We start from the raw sequence: 17,391 nt of genomic DNA on the forward strand, positions 1-17,391 counted from the left end.
TTTTTTTGCTTTTCAGTTTTGGTTTTTGTTTTTCATTACATTTTAATCAAGTTCTTTATGCGTGTGTATAGATTGTAGGTGTTTTGGCATTAAAGAAAAATAATTAAATGCATTGAGAACAAAGTGGAACTAGGAATGAAGCTGGCTGGCTTAAATAGCTTTGGCACTAAGAGGATTTCAAATCATATCGAAATAACGTAGGAAAACATATTTATATCAAAATCAATATATAAACAATAGCATCTTAAGAACAATTTTTAAACTAAAATTAAATTAATAATTAAACACAAATGAAAAATCGTAACTTAAGGCTAAAGAAATTGGTTTTTGGTTTTGGTTTCGGCAGGTTTTTTGGTATTCAGGCTCTATTCAAACAATTCAGCTATATATAGAGTATTTGTATAAGTGTGTATAGATATTGCATTTAAGGAAAACAAATTAAAAAACTATGAATAAATATTAATCTCTATATGTTTGTGTGTCATTTGTGGACATTTACATAATATAATACAATTTTTGTTGTTGTCGATTTGTACGATTTATTGATCTTTCATTTTAGTTCTTCAATGTTGCAACAAATGTTTCAGCAATAAACGATATATATATTCTTTATAATACTTAATTTTATATTTTATATTTATATTTCTTTTTTTTTTTTTTTTGCTTGGTGAAAATTCCAGTTCTTTTCTCTTCTTTTTTTTTATGCCTAGGTGTGGGTAGCTTAAGGGGAATTTTTGTTAGATAAGGTACGTTGATAAGTTTTTTCAATTTTTGCGCAATTTGTAACCAATGTGCATGGTAAATCCTTAGCTTTGTAAATACCGTAAGACTAAATTCACACACACACACATACAGACTCAGCATACACACACACACGCACAGTACACATACACATATTAATATAGTATATGCATAAACAGAGAAAGAGAGAGATAGAGAGGCAGAGAAAGAGAGACGAAAAGAAAAAAAAAACACACACATTTAGTGAATCGACAAAAACCAATTACAATTAAACAGACAATCATTTACATCTCGTTCAACAGTGGTGGGAAATAAATTGAGCTCACATTAAATTATATATGCAGCAAGAAGGTTAGTGTAAATATTGAACAGAAAAATCATATATATATTTATGTATATAGAAACTGAATGAATTTTGAAGCTGTGGCGTTTTTTTTTTTTTTTTTTTTCTTTTTATTGTTATTTGTTTATATTTGTATTATTGTTGTTATTGAAAAAGAAAAAAATTTTTATAGTTTCTTGTATTTGGTTTTCTTACCGAAAGAATTATTTGGTATTCGATTTTCTTAGACAATAAGTTGCAACATTAAAGACGAAAATAGAGTTGAAAAATTTGAGTTTCTTGTTTCAGTTTAGCACAGTTATGAATAGAGTTAATATAACAAATAAATAACGGGGTTTTCAAAACGCGCACAAAAGGCTTCAAAGATTAAAAATATATAAAAATTAGTTGTAGAAAAAAAAAAAAATAAAGATATAATAATAATATTAAGCAGTTGGTTGATGTAAGAAAGAGAGAGAAGATTTTAGAAATATTTTTAAGAACTAAGAACTATTTGAGTGTGTGTGTGCGTGTGTATGAGCATGTGTGTTTGTTTTATAATCTATTATTTTATTGCTTATGTTTTTTTTTTGTTTTTTTTTAGTTATTAGTGCGTGTTTTTAATTTTATTATTTTTTATTTTATTATATGTGAGCCAATTTGCTTAAACTGAACGTAATTTGAATGGATGTCAGCGGAGGCATTTCCTATATAGATTTAACTATGAATTAAAGAAATCTTGATAACTTAATGTAAAGGGAAAAAAAAAACATAAATAATATGTGTATATTAACTATGTACTCATATATAATCATAATAATAATAGTGGGCGTGTGTGTATGCGTCATCTAAACATGCAGCATGCGGCAACATACAAAGTAAACTAAACCGATTACGATAACAATTACGATTACGATAAAAGTCAGCTAATATAGTTTGCGCCTACGATTAAAACAAAATACGATACGACAAAACAAACAAAAAAAATTCATGTACTACAAATATATGTATATATACATATATATAAACTATATGTATATATACATAGCAAAGACTCTATTTGGTAGGAGAGGTGTTGATCTGTTGCTCTAGCAAATTGCATTTCCTTCTCGATTTCGCTTAAGAGCTAACATTCAGAGCGCCAATAAAAATATTGAAAAAATAATAATAATAGAAGTTATACATATTGGGGGAAAGAAATAGATAAATACATAAATACAAAAGCATAAAAATGTAAATCGGGTACATCAAAATTGATATACATACTATATACTATATATAGCGATATAGGTTAAGTTGAACTTGTCTTGTGTGTGGTGGGGCTGGGTAGGGTTGGGGCGGGGGAGTTGTTGGGAGTGAGAAAAGTGTGAGAGGCCCTTGAATTGGTTTCGAGTCGGTTCCGATTCGCATGGATAATAATTTATTTATATATATATATGTATATGTGGAGACGATCAAGTGCATGCAGGATAACTACATAAATATATAGACTCTACGATTTGGCTGCGCACAGTGAATCTAGTGGGCCGTTTCTTGCCCCACTGTGCACAGCCAGTCGCAGGCTACGCTGGGGATAGTTAGGAGCGGGTTATGCGAAAACAAATTAAGCTAAGAACTACGGATTTACAGTTGTTTTACTTTTTGTTCTACGAATTTTCCTTCGGACTCAATTAAATCAATCAAAAAAAGAAAGGTTTGTTTTTTACAGAAATCAAAAGCTAATTAAAAATTTTTACAAATTTTGCTAGATATATTTTGTTATCATTTGATGATATTGCTTAATTTTGAGTGCATTAGCTTCAAAGCACAGATAGAAAAAAAAATAATGAAACACATATATACTATAGATATATACATATATGTATATATAAAGAGAGATTTATACATATGCATATATATATGTATATATATGTTGATAGAGCTGTGTGTGTGTGGTACTCACCGTCAATGTTGTCCGTCTGATCGAGTGGCATCTGTTTGGCATCGTTGTGCTCCTCCCGCGCATCGGCGGCCTGCAGCTGTTGGGTTAACAGCGTGGACATGTCCTCGGCGTGCATTTTGAGAGCAGCGCTCTGCATGTGTGAGAGAGAGAGAGAGGGCAGGCGGAGAGACAGGGAGAGAGAGAGAGAGAGATTGTGGTATAGATTTGTGCACAATTGTTGTCATTGCTTACACTCGTTTATATTTATTATTTTTATCAATTGCAAAATGCTTCAAGCTGCTTAAATTAATTACAAAAGCTAACTACTGCTAAACCTGAGCAAGTGCAACATGTTTGTGTGTGTGGGTGTGTACATGTGTGAGCTGGTTCAGGTGCTATCCTCGCCCACATTGATTGTTATGATATCTGGTGGAGCAGCGCGCTTAGCTGCGCTGCCACTGCTGCTGCTGCTGCTGCTGCCAGTATTTATCCTGTTCTGCTCCTGCAGCTCGCGCTCGTAGCAGAGACGATGCGACTTGCACTTGTTGTGATGATTGACAATCTCCAGTCGGAAATTGGAGTTGCCCTCCACAAAGGAGGTGCGTATGTCGGCCAGCTCGTTGCTCCACTTGCGGCAATGCTTGCAGTACATCGTATTGGCCAGCTCATCGAACTGCAGCCAATCGAACTGATATAGCCAATTGGCGCGAAAGCGTCCGCTCTTGCGCGACGAGGTGCCCGTCGTGGCGGCTGGCGGTCCCAGCAGCTTCTTCGGATCGGGCAGATGTTGTTGTTGCTGATGCTGTTGCTGCTGTTGTTGCTGCTGCTGTTGCTGCAACAGTCGCTGCACTGTGCTGTCCAGCGTCTCCTGCTGATATTGCAGTTGCAACGTCTTGAGCTGCGCCTCCACCGCATGCTGCAGCAGCAGCTGATGCATTGAGGTCTCCGCCTTGTTCTCAGTGTCTTTTGTGCAGCTGGCTTTGGGCTACACCAAGCGCAACGCAACAGAAATAAGAAACACGAACAGAAAAAGGAGCCAAAAGAAAACAAAATGGAAACAAAAAAAGACAACTTAAGAAAAAATTGGCAAAACTACTGGTAGAAGGAAGGATTTGACGCTGTTTCTTTTATGTTTATTTTTTTTTCTTTTTTTCTTTTTTTTATTTACTTTAACGAAAATTGTTGAGATTTTTTCTTTTTCTTGGCCGATATTCCATTTCGAGAATGTGAATCTAAATGTGTCTTTCATAAACGAGCCAAACAACCAATCCTTCGTTCGCCCTTTTGCTTTACGCGATTTTTTCTTAAATTTTAGAAACAACAAAAAATAAAAAAAAAATTCAGTAACAATTTGTGAGCAGCTCTTGGGTTTCTCTTGAAGCATTTTGCAGTTGGCTTAAATTATGCAAATATATATATATACAAAAAATATTTCAGGTTCATAAAAAAAGTAAATTAAGCTGCATTTTCTCTTTATTATACTTTTTTGTTTTTGGTTTTGAGAGCAGAAATTGGAACCATCGCACCGGTCCAAAGAAAAAACCTTAACAATTAACTTAGCTAACTACAAATTATGTGAAAATTGAAAGTAAAATGGATCGGGTCGGGCAGTACGCATCTAGATATGTAGGTCTATGGAGAGCTCTACTTACCGGCAAGTATTCGGGTGGCAGGCCGACGTGATGCTCGCGATGTTGTTGCTGCTGTTGCTGTGCATCCATTAGCTCCTGCTTAATACTTAGCGACTGGCTGAGGCCGCTGAGCGCACTGGCCGCGCCCACATTGCCGCCGCCCAAATGGCCAACGGTCATCGAGAGCGGTGAATCGCGCCGACAGCCGCTGCCGCCGCCGCCGCCCGCATCCTCTGACTCGGATGTGCTGCCGCCCGTCTTTGGCACCGGACTCGACTTGAAATTGGTGGCCTGCCGAAATGAAAATTCAAACAACGAATTAGCATACTCTTTCCTACATTTCAGTTTATTTGTCATTTCTTTAGAGGCATATCTGATAACCATATAATTTCTACAGTTTGTTTTGGGAGAGCCGCACGTGCCTAGCGATAAGTCAGACAAAAATACACTTTAAACACTTATACATATACACACACATACATATACATCATCAAAGATCTGTCAGCTGATAGGTTCAACTGTTGGGGCTCGTCTGACTCGCGTCTATCGCACCGGCGAAACATAAATGTTGTTTATTCACATTTGAGCGGACGTTGATAAGGAACACCGATTCGCCATCACAGTGCAAATACTCTATAATTTATATGCATATATATATATACTTGACACACTATATGCACACGCTCGCTCTATATCGCATTTCCGCTGACTATTGACGATTTTTACAGTTCGATAAGATTTTCATCAGTTACTTTAGCGTAAGCTGTCAATAAATGGCCGACAAGCATTTTCGAGTTTGGAAATCGATTAGAGCAGTCAATTCTTTCCTACTAACTGTATGCCAATATGTCTTCTTTTACGTTATATAACTAGCTACTTCTTATGTAATAAATGTATTTGTATCTGTATCTGTACATATATCTATATCTATATCTATATCTATATCTATATCTATATCTATATCTATATCTATATCTATATCTATATCTATATCTATATCTATATCTATATCTATATCTATATCTATATCTATATCTATATCTATATCTATATCTATATCTATATCTATATCTATATCTATATCTATATCTATATCTATATCTATATCTATATCTATATCTATATCTATATCTATATCTATATCTATATCTATATCTATATCTATATCTATCGATATCTATCTGTATCTGTATCTGTATCTGTATCTGTATCTGTATCTGTATCTGTATCTGTATCTGTATCTGTATCTGTTTCTATCTGTAACTCTACATCTCTATTTGTAGCTAAACTTTCATTCCAGTAATAGACCCAGTTTTGCATATTTCATTGTAAGATTTTAAAATTGTCTGCCTAAGGCCCAATTAATTATAGGACATGAAACGTAATAGGCGTGGTTGACACTTCAAGAGTGGTGCGAATCGAACAGCAGTTCGATTTCTACATATACTGTATTATAATTTCATATTCGTCGATTCAGTTGCAATTCAGTTTTCGTTCTATTCATACCATCAATTGCTATGGTCGGAATATTCAAACTCATAAGGCCAGCCCCAGTCGTGGCACGGATAAAGTCGAGAGACGTCTGCACGTATATCTTTCGGATTATAAGATTCGTTGGGTGGCTACCACCCGAGCAGGGCACTGAGCGTTTTCTGTATTTCGTTTGGTCCTTCTTGGCAAACGCCTTGTCGATCATTTATATACCCGTCGGCTTGTTTCTCAGCCTAGTTTTCGACTCTGCGAAATTTGGCTCTGCCCAGATTATTGGTATAATTCAAATCATGCTTAACGCGGGCGGTATTACGATGAAGTCCCTAATTATGTGCCTGCAACTTTCACGCCTGGCCGAAACAATGTCCGTGCTGGATGAAATGGACGAACGACTGAAGGATGATACCGATCGCAGAAAGATTCACAAAGCTATTTCTACTTGCAACTATGTCTGCGGGCTTTACAGCGTGTTCTATGTGGGCTATAACTTGTCCATGCTAGTGACTACAATATTCAGCAGTCAACCCCCATGGCTGATCTATAATCCGTTCTTGGATTGGCGGAACGGAACCGTTCAACTCTATCTGCAAACATTACTTGAGTTCACAGCCCTAAATATTGCTGTGTTTATGAATATTGTATTGGACACCAGTCCTATCATTTGTATGATTGCATTTCGAGCTCACGTCGAAATTTTGAAGGATCATTTACGCAATCTACGCACCGACCCGAACAAGACTGAGGCTGAGAACTACAAAGAGCTCGTGAATGGCATTAAATACTACAAGCTGATCGTCAAGTAAGATCGATCCATATATCTATCCACCTCCCTAACTGTAAATAACTACATATGTATCTATTTACATCCACATCCATCTTCATTCATCTGTATATCTATATCTACGAGTATATATCTCTCTAAATGTACATATCTATTTATATCATTCTAACTATCTACATCTGTCGACATCCATCAACATCCCTAATATATCTATACATATTTTCCTTAATATCTTTTATATATCTATTGATCCAACTATCCATTCACTCCAGATGCTGTGACATAATGCGTCCCATTATGTCCCGCACGATCACTACACAGTTTATGCTAATCGGTGCTGTGCTAGGCCTAACTATGGTCGGCGTGATGTATTCCTCTGATATATTCTTGAAAATTTCATCGATCATATTGGTCATAGCTCTGTTATTGGAGACATTTCCGTTTTGTTTCCTTTGCGATTCTTTAGTAGAGGACAGCAATGATTTGTGCAACATTTTGGGCCAATCCTATTGGATCGATGCGGAGCGCAGATACAAGTCTACGTTAAGGATTTTCATGCAGCAGGTGCAACAGCCGATCATATTCATTGGATTCCGCACTATTCGAATATCAGTGAACAGTAACATTAAGGTTGGTATAGATTAGCCTATGTATTAGCTAATATACTTATTTATATATGTACATATTTGAATATGTAAATAATATTTAACTAATTTATAGGTGGCCAAGTTCGCATTCAGCGTCTTAACTGTGGTGAAGCGCATGAATCTGTTCGAGCAGTTTGAATAGCTTTGATAATAATAAATTTTTATTTATTTATTTTTTTTTTTTTTTTTGACTAAATCATAAAGTTTAGTTATGTAGGAAAAACGTAAAAGTTTAATTATACACAACAAACAAAATATATAAATTAATTAATTTTTTTCAGACTATCTTAAGTAAATTAAGTTGTAGGCATTAGAAAAAAAAAACCGTTAGAATCAGTATAAATGGTCTATAATATCTAATAAATTTTTTTATTTCTTGCACAATCTATAAAATGTAGTAGGTGAGATCTGGATTTTACACAACCATTTAAGCAGATATATATAATATATCTATATCATATCTGTTACATTTTCCCTATATATCTACAGATATACCTCAATAACAAACTTATCTTTTCCAAACAATTTAGCCCTTTCACATTTATAACTCGAATGCTCGACTCACCTGAGAGTCCTGCGCGTAGTGTCTGTCCTGTATGTGGGCCGCATTCGCATGATGGCTCGAGGACAACGAATTATCACAGTTGGATGATGAGTTCTTACGTCTGCGCTTACTGCTACACAGCTGATCGACGGGCGTGGTGGACAGCTCTCTGTCCCGTTCTCTGTCTCTGCTCTCGTTGCGCTCTCGATTGTTGTTGCTGCTGCTGTTGTTGTTGTTATTGTTGTTGTTGTTGGTGCTGCTACTGCTGCTATTGTTGTTGTTGTTGTTGCTGCTATTGTTATTGCTGCTGTTATTAGTATTATTATTATCCTTGGTACTGTAGTCTAGCTGCAACAGCTCATCTCGACTATCGGCACGCTCCAGCGTGCCCCGTTCACTGCCCCGATCGCTGCCAGCATCGCCGCGACTGTTCAGAGCATCGGCGCTGGCGCTGCGATTCGCAGCAACAGCAACGGCAGCGGCCATGGCAGCCGCCGCGGCACTGGCGCTGCCCACGCTGGGAGATCGTTCGCCGGCGCTGGTGGTCAGGCCGAGAGCAGCGGCAGCTGCATTCACATTGCCACCGGCTGCTGCCACAGCGGCAGCGGCAGCGGCAGCAGCGGCCGCCGCAGCAGCGGAGCTGCGCTCGCTCAGGCTGAGGCTGCTGCTGCTGCGCTGCAGATCGTCGCGCAGGTCGCGTTCGCAGCGGGAGCGCAGGGAGTCACGTGAGTCGCGTATATCGGCGCCCATGCCGCCATAGCTGGGGCCACGCCCAGTGGGCGAGCTGGCAGCCGAGTCGCGCAGCTTGTCGCAATCGGAGCGATAATTCAGATTGTTGTTGTCTGTGAGACCGCGCACCTGTAAAGCCACACGACAAAGGCTCATCAGTAAAGAGAATGGGAAATTTGATAACGGTTTCGATCACACGCACCTGCAGACTCTCGGCCGTCTTCAGGAACATCGGCAGCGAACTCTGACCCACATTGACCTCACCCTTGTACATGAAGTCCAGCAGGGAGCGCATCTCTGAGTATCGGACATCTTTCAAATATATGATGGGATGTGGATGCTGATTCTGCAGGAAAATCGTCTCGAAATATGGACTGCAGGCTGACAGTATGGTTTGATGTGCCTGCAACAGAATAATCGAACAGCTATAGTTTCCATATTCTATAATTTAATCAGATTCGGGAATGTACCTTGACTGTTTCACCCTCACAGGCGAGGGTGACATCGCAGAGCGCCTCGCGCTGCAGCAGCGAGGTCAGCACCCCGGTCAAATTTGTGGGATGATTGTTCCAGCGTAAACAGAATTGCTGGTCCATAGCTCCTTGTTCAGTGTTGTACCTGTTGAGTGTAGATAGGGAGATATGTTAATTATATATATTCAGAAAGTCTTATACTAATTATAAAGGAGTTTACTTATTATAACTGAAAATTCCATATACAGGAAAATGGGCGAGTTGAATGAAAACTACTATTATAATATAATCAAATATGTATTTGATAAAACCAATTTAAATTTCCTTCAATTGGTTTCTAATTTAAATATGTACTTCAAATATCATTTCTAAGAACTTCATGATTCTGCTCTGCAAATTCACTGTTAGCCGTAGAAACTAGGTAAATACAAAAAAAAAAAAAAAAACAAAAAAAAAAAACATATGCAACTCACTTATTACACAATTTCATGTCACTCAGCATATAATTGTCATCGCCTGAACTATAGAAATTTCTATAACTATTACTATGTCGACTTATTCAACTTTGATAGAAATACGAAAATATTGTCGCTCTTATCAGCATAGGGGGCGAGAGGAAGCAAACAAAAAATGTTGCTAATATTTAGTCTATTAACACATTTGCAAGCCAAACTGGCTTGCGAATCTATAAAAAAAATAACATCTGGATCTTGTGATAATTTTTGAGAAATGTAGAGCCAAAATTACCCGAGAATTCGCAATAGAACTAATGTTAATTTTGTATATATCTATTTGGTTAGTTGTATAGCAGGTGGCTTCCCTTTATAGTTCTATGTGATGGCCCACATTTGCCGTGCCTTCAGTCGAGACATTCGCACTTAAACAAATAGAGATCGACAACTGTACAATTTGTGTTTTCTTATCGCCAAAATAATCGAAAATAGAACTCTGAACTCATTTTTTGAAATTTTAGCACTTCTTCAGTGCTATTCTAAATTTAGATTTTAGTTCCTGACAACTTTCGCTCGTTATCAACTGATATCAGTGCTTAGTACGGAAGAGGAAACGGAAACAACTCCCATTTTTTTTTTCTTCCATTTTGCTCTGATATCATTATCACTGTCTATAGACATCAAACAAATTGTAGTATGTCATTAAACACTATTTTTTCCATTACTATTGAGCGGAAGTTGTGCGGCTGCTGGGCCAACATTATTAATTGCATTTCCGTTAGCCGATAAAGGGCCAAAGGCGTGCGCCATGCGCCCTCTCACTCTCGCACGCCGCGTACCTTACGGGAAGGGTGCGTGTGCAGTGGTGTGTGGCGTGTTAATTGCCATTTGTTGCCGCCATGTTTTGACTGCTGCTGGCTAACTGTTAATTGCTCGAGCAAATTTTGCATGAAAATATTGCTGTAAGCTGGAAGGGGTTAAGTGCACATTGGCTTATGTTTTGCGGCCAATTGTAATGGCATAGATAAGCTAATGCTAATTTATGTGTGCTCCACAAACACATAAGCACACCAACATATAAACATATGCATTCCCCACCTTCATAGCAACCCTCGCTGGCACTATTTATATATACACTTGTAAGTCACATATACATATGCGTTGGTTCTATTTTATTTTATTTTATTTATTTATTTATTATTTTTTTACAACGCGCTTTAATCTTAACTGCTTTTGGGCAAAGTTCTAATGCAGCGCAGAGCAGCGGAAGAAATGGCGCTGCAAAGAGCAGGGGGAGAGGCAGCGCTGATAAGAAATACTTTTGCTTTTCTTTGTGCTTTGTGTATGTTTCAAATGCAGAGAGCGCACACGAGAGCGTAAGAGCGAACAAGCACGTGAGAGCGCTACACAGAAAGCTTTTTAGTAAGAGAACTTATGATTGCCGTTGTTGTTGTTGCTGCTGCTGCTGTCGTCGCTGACGACGCGCGCGCAGCTTAACAAAATAAATAAACAAAACGTCAAAGAACTTTTTCGCAAATCTGTGCGAGTGAGCCAGCGCTAGCGCCGCAAATTGAGGGTGTGCGACTGAGGTGGACGATCGCGAGAATGTGTGCTTACGTGTAAGTGTGTATGCGTGAGCAGTAACAATAACAATAATAACAATTACAACTACAAGCTCTGTGTGTGCGTGTGCGCCATGGGGCCCGGCGCTGTCGTAAGCGATTTTTTATTTGCGGCGCCGACTGCGACGCCCGTAATGTATTTTTTTTATTTATATTATTATTTTATTCTCTCACTGTGTTTGTGTGGCTTACAAAAATTTAATAGCACAAGCAAAAATATACATGTGTATGCACGCACACACACACACACATGCATACAACGGGCATTAAACTATCTCTCGCAGAGAACTTTCGCTTTCAGCTGAGAAAACTTTTGCAATAACTTTTGCTGTTAATTTGGTTCGCATTTTTATTTATTTTACTTTGCTGTCTGATTTTCTTTGTTTTTTTTTTCCTTGCAGAAAGCAAACGTTCTAAATTTGCAGAGAGGCAGCGCAGATCACGCGGCTTTCATTTGCTATTACAATTTGATTTTCATACATATGGAAATATATAGAATATATTTTTATCGAATTATCATGCATAGATTTCACACTTTTTACAACAAATTCTATGCTAATTGAGCGCAATTTACAATTTTATTGAATACTATTTGGAAATGGAGCACACATAAATCACATATAAATATATACGCCTGAATGGAAATTTCTATTTGCTGCTCATTACATAATTTTCACATGTAGATTGTAAGGTAAGCAATTTATTGGGAGGGGGACATATGATAGCAGCTAAAGTTTCCAGCAAATTCTTGAATTACACTGAATAAAAATTTGATATGGAAAATGAGAAATTATATGAACTTGAGAAATAAATAATACACTATAATTATTATAGTCGATCTCTGAAGAGAATATTGTGTAAATAGATCTAAACTCAAAGGTAAGTATATATAAATTGATTTAAATATATGTTAAGAACAACTCATTTCAATTCACATCAGAATTGTAAGAAGTCAATCAATATAATATCAATACATATTCTAATTTTATAATTCTTCCCATATTTATCAAAGCATTAAATTACAGTAAAGGGTATTTACTAGTCGAGCACTCCCGTTAGCAGCATTCAAGCTTGCTTTACTTGCAAGTATTCCAGCATAAATCACTTAAACAATTAAGCTTACAAGTTTTCAATTAATAATTCAAATTATCCATACAAATGTTAAAAAAGCATATAAATTAATAATTAGCAATATATAAATTACGATTTATATCGGCGGCGCCAGCTGAATTCCATAAATAAGCAAGACAAAAAAATATATAAAATATAATGAAATGCATTTTCAGTTTATTATTTTTATTTTCGTTTTCATTGACGCGAATTGCAATTTATAAAGTGATTCACAATTTGCAGTTCTCATTTTCACTTGCACTTTTCAATGCAATGGCCAAGCCCCTCTCCCCTAAACCCCTTGGGCCTCCCCCGAGCACCAACCCCCGCATAGCTCCCCACAAACGTTTAATTAATGGGGTGCAATGGCAGTAGCAAAACTTTTACTTTCTGCTGCTTACGTCAAATTATACAAGTACATATATGTATATATAGAATATATGTTATATATATGTATGTGTATGCTTATCAGCGTTGCAGGCAAACGTAGAACGAGCGTTGAAAAAAAAAGAAAACACTTGAGAACACAAACAGAGCCAAACAAAAACAAAAGTAAAGAGAGTTTTTTTTTTGTTTTGTTTTTGCTTTTGGGGAGGGTCGAGTTGAGCGATCAGCAAATTGCGCAATATGTTAAATATATATTTATATATACATATATGTATGTGTGTGTGTGTATGTCCGCATTATCCGTGCGCTGTTTGCTTAGCAAAGCGCGATGCTGTAATAGATACGCAGCGTGCCGAGACCCAGAGCCGGAGCCAGAGTTGTTAAAGACGTTTTATAGGACCTCTTAACAGAATGACATTTATATTTATTGCTATTTCCCTTGCTTCTAATTTCGTTTCATATCAGAGCGTAAGCGACTCGCCTGATATAAATCAAAATAATTGTATTCCTTATCGATATTTATTTGGGAACTATTACAACATACGAGCATTATAAGTGCATTGTAGAAAAAAGTATAATATGAAATGAAATTTATGACGAAAATAAAAAGAAAATAAATTAAAAACAGTTTAAAGTGTTAGGATTTCAAAGCTAACAAAAAAAAAAAAACAAAAAAAAAACAAAAAAAATAATTTCTAATCTAAACAGAAAAGAAAAAAAAAAAAAAAAATGTTACATACAAAAATTAAAAAAGAAATATATGATGACAATTGAATGAAACTGATTCACAATCAAATCTAAATATGAATATGAATATAAATATGAATTTTAAAAAGATTTGGCAAATATTAAAATAAAAAAGTTTCATTTACGTTAATGATTAAGGAAAATATGATATAAATTAAATGAGTTGAAAAAGATATATAAAATATTAAAATTAGGAAATTGTCTATTGTATTAACGTATTAGTTTCTATAAAAATATGTACAAATTAATAAACTAATAATTGATAATCTATGCAACGTGTTTTTAGATCTCTAATGCAGATGCAAATAGACCTACGTATATGCTAGATGGACAGCACACGCCTATTGTCACGTGCCTGTTGGCTACACATACGCCTGGACGTGTGTGTGTATGTGTGTGTATACTTAGATAATCAATGCTAACAATACACACGCACACACACACACACTGTTACACACATTGATACAGCTACAATTGCCAACACACGCGTCCCACGCGGCGTATCAGCAATGGCCTTCAACTTTTAGTTAGCTGCGCCTTATCGTGCGCAGCAGCGACGCCGGCAGCGCTGCTGCTGTAACAGCCAAATAGTTTTTCAATTTACACGTTCTACATGGCTGAGAGCGCGAGAGAGAGGGAAATAAAGGCAGAGTGAGAGAGACAGAGAGAGAGAGAGATAGCAAGAGAGGTGTAGCTGAGAGAGATACACGAGCACATCAAGTGCTGTACGGACGGACCGATAATAATTATAAATACAAAGTAGTTTGTTGATATTTGTTATTGTTGTCGTTGTTGCTGTTGCTGTTTCTCTTTACTCATTTTCAAACATATTTTTTTTTTTGTGCCTTTGTTTATCTTTGGCATTAGAACTTTACATGTTGGCGTAGGTTTTTCAGCGTTTGACGTTGCCAGCAACAGCAGCAACAGCTGTTGTTGTTGTTGTTGTTGCTTTACTTTGTTATTAATGTTTCTTGTTGTTGTTGGCGTTGTAAATTTACCGTTGAGTTCATTGAACGCAACTGTAACACGCGCGTGAGCGTTACAAAACTGAGCGCCCACATGACGGCCGCTAAGCAAATCAATCAGTCTATAGCTCTATAAGTACACACACAGATACACATACACACACCCGCACAGCACAAATGGATCATAAACTGGTTTTATTTCCATTTGCCCTTCAACATTGAAAGCGACGGCACAAATCAATTGCGAATTGCCAAAAAGATGCGCCAAATGCGATAAGAGACAAAGTAAAATATATAAATATATATAAATATACAATATATATACATACATGTACACATAGATCTATGTATAACAGATCTGTGCAGAAGGCAAACGAGATCAAGATTAGCGTTTGAAGTTCACCTTGGCTCAATGGTCAAATGTGCAAAATGCCTCAAAACGGGCAAATGAATCAGCCGAAAGGCAACAGCAACAGCAACGACAACAACAACAGCAACAACAGCTAGAGCAAGAGCAACAAATCATTTGAATAAACCGAGTAGCAAATAGGTTTGGCCCCAGCATCAGCCGCAGTAAATTGTAAAATATGAAGGTCAGCAGTTACAGATACAAATTTAGAGGGAGAGAGACAGAGAGAGTGAGAGAGATGTAGACAAGTCATAGATACTTGGCTAACCATGATTGATTAAGCAGTAAAAAAAAATAATATATTTATATATATATTGACTATATTTCGCGGGTTTGGCCAGCTTTGGCCAGCAAGGTCAAATGCCAAAAGGTTAATGGGTGAAGTCGACTGAATGCTCAAATGTAGGTCAATAAGGCAGAATGGCCCATGAAACGAGTTAGATAAATGTTTGATATATTGTTAACTTACAATTGTAGGGCAACAATACATGAATATATTTTCTAGATTTTCCAGGCATTTTTCTCATGAAAAAAAAAAGCCTTAGGCAAACAATCAATCTCAGCTATAAGTCAGAAGAATGACTATAATTTACCAATATATTTTATATTTCATTTAATTACTTCAATTGCAAACTTTTAACAACTATATAAATATATCTAAATTATCTTTATATAAATGTTGAGCCTATGCCAATTTTCAAGCAGATTTAAGCCACAACAGCAACGAGTAAACTTAATAAACTAATCAAAATGATATATACATATATTATTTATATATATATTCATTTATATACAACTCTTCTCTCTGTGACTTACACAATTTTCACAGAGAATTGTGCAAAGAAAATGTGAATCCGCCTTTAATTTGGTTGCCATTTGTTTGAATTTATATTCATTTGGCACTTATAAATTTCAGTTGTCTCGCAAATATTAACAAGCGCACAATGCGCTTTATTAGGCACCCAGAGCAAAACAAAAACAACAACAATAGCCAGAGTAGCAGCAAATCGTGTCTGAAAAGTGCAAGTGAAAACGCTTTTGAGATACGAGCGCACAGATTGCATTTGTCAGATACAAATGTGTTAATTGCGCTGGCAATGCGTGCGCCAGGAATAGAACGCCCACACGCAACTGTTTACACACTGCCAAAAGGGGCCGCAGGGGTTGGGGCGTGGCAGGCAATGCGATTCGCAAAATGAGGCTGAATGGGCATTGAGCCTCGTGTGGGCGTACGAATAAAAACCGAAAAAAAAAAAAAAAAAAAAATGAAAAACTAAAAAAAGTCGAATGAAGGAAAATGAAATAAAATAAAATCTAAAATTTACTGCAAAGTGCGAAATTGTGTAAAAGTCCGACAATTGCAATTTGTTGGCACCGCCACTGGGCGACACTTATAGTTTGATATAAAACATAGCTGTATATTAAACTGGGCAGTCGAGACTGAGCGAATGAATGAATGACTGACTGGCTGACTGAGGGAGTGAATGAGGCAGTGCATGAGAGGCTGACTGAGGGAATGGCTGAGGCCTGACGGAGGGAGTAGCGTGCAGCACTGAATGAGAGACTCACTGAGGAGGTGAATGAGGGACTGACCGACTGATTGAGAAAGTGAATGAAACTGTGAATGAGGGACTGATTGAAATAGCGAATGAGGGACTCACTGATAGGCTGAAGAACTGCAAGAATGAATGATGCAGTGATTGAGGTACCGACTGACTGCCTGAGGCAGTAAATGAAGGACTGACTGAGGGACTGACTCTGGGAGTAAATGATTGAGATAGGACTGAGGGAGTCAATGAAAGACTGACAGATGGAGTGAATGAGGTCTGAGGGACTCACTGACTGAGAGAGGAAATGAATAAAACAGTGAGGGAGTAAATGAGGGATTGACTGATTGCTTGAGGGGTTGACTGGGGGACTGGGTGGCGGAGTGAATGAAGCAGTGCTGGAAAGATTGAATGACTGACTAACTGAAAAAGTGAATGTTGTAGTGAAAAAGAAGCTGACTGAAAGACTGATTGTTTTAGGAACTGACTGAGGGACAGATTCAAGGCGGAAATTATAAGAAAATGATATTGCTTGCATTTCTAAATCAACTATATGAAGATTACGATTCCTTTACAGCTGGTTAATTGACTCTATAATTATCGAAAGTTTATATGAGGTATATGAGTAACTTCCGACTGACAAAATTAATTTATGATTGTTCTCTGCAAATAAAAAACTTCGAATTAAACACTTTTATTCCTTTTATACTAGCAACATAATTCAATTTTGATAGAAACAAATCACCTTTAATATCAACAGAGAGTCACACACTTCAAATATTGTGGTATTTCCTTTGATGTGTGTTATTAGGGACGTGTGGTAGATGAAAGCTTTTTCTTATTGGCCAAGTGGGAGCAACAAATATGTTGTC

General features: G+C 37.0%; 2 protein-coding genes across 5 annotated transcripts in view; one reads left to right on the forward strand and one right to left on the reverse strand.

Annotated features, from left to right (window-relative positions):
- Nucleotides 1-17,391, reverse strand: part of fru (sex determination protein fruitless) — a 171,478-nt gene that overhangs the window by 14,031 nt on the left and 140,056 nt on the right. For 3 of the 4 annotated variants that reach the window (XM_089475348.1, XM_089475340.1, XM_089475335.1), the window contains exons 3-7: nt 9,278-9,425; nt 9,010-9,210; nt 8,100-8,936; nt 4,637-4,906; nt 3,006-3,135 (exon numbers count right to left, since the gene is read on the reverse strand). In XM_089475348.1, the coding sequence (XP_089331474.1) occupies nt 3,006-3,135; nt 4,637-4,906; nt 8,100-8,936; nt 9,010-9,210; nt 9,278-9,425 (1,586 nt within the window). Of the gene's footprint in view, nt 1-3,005; nt 3,136-3,174; nt 3,970-4,636; nt 4,907-8,099; nt 8,937-9,009; nt 9,211-9,277; nt 9,426-17,391 lie in introns of those variants that run through there. The other variant, XM_089475353.1, reaches the window with a different exon arrangement.
- Nucleotides 5,970-8,058, forward strand: LOC108620555 (odorant receptor 59b-like). The gene is made up of 3 exons (XM_018017462.2): nt 5,970-6,905; nt 7,160-7,517; nt 7,608-8,058. Exons 1-3 carry the CDS (start codon nt 6,133-6,135, stop codon nt 7,674-7,676), a joined length of 1,200 nt encoding a protein of 399 aa, XP_017872951.2. The 5' UTR covers nt 5,970-6,132; the 3' UTR covers nt 7,677-8,058.

Source organism: Drosophila arizonae, chromosome 2 (genome assembly GCF_054131065.1).
Source record: "Drosophila arizonae isolate 15081-1271.41 chromosome 2, UAZ_ARI_1.0, whole genome shotgun sequence".
NCBI classification, from domain to species: Eukaryota; Metazoa; Arthropoda; class Insecta; order Diptera; family Drosophilidae; genus Drosophila; species Drosophila arizonae.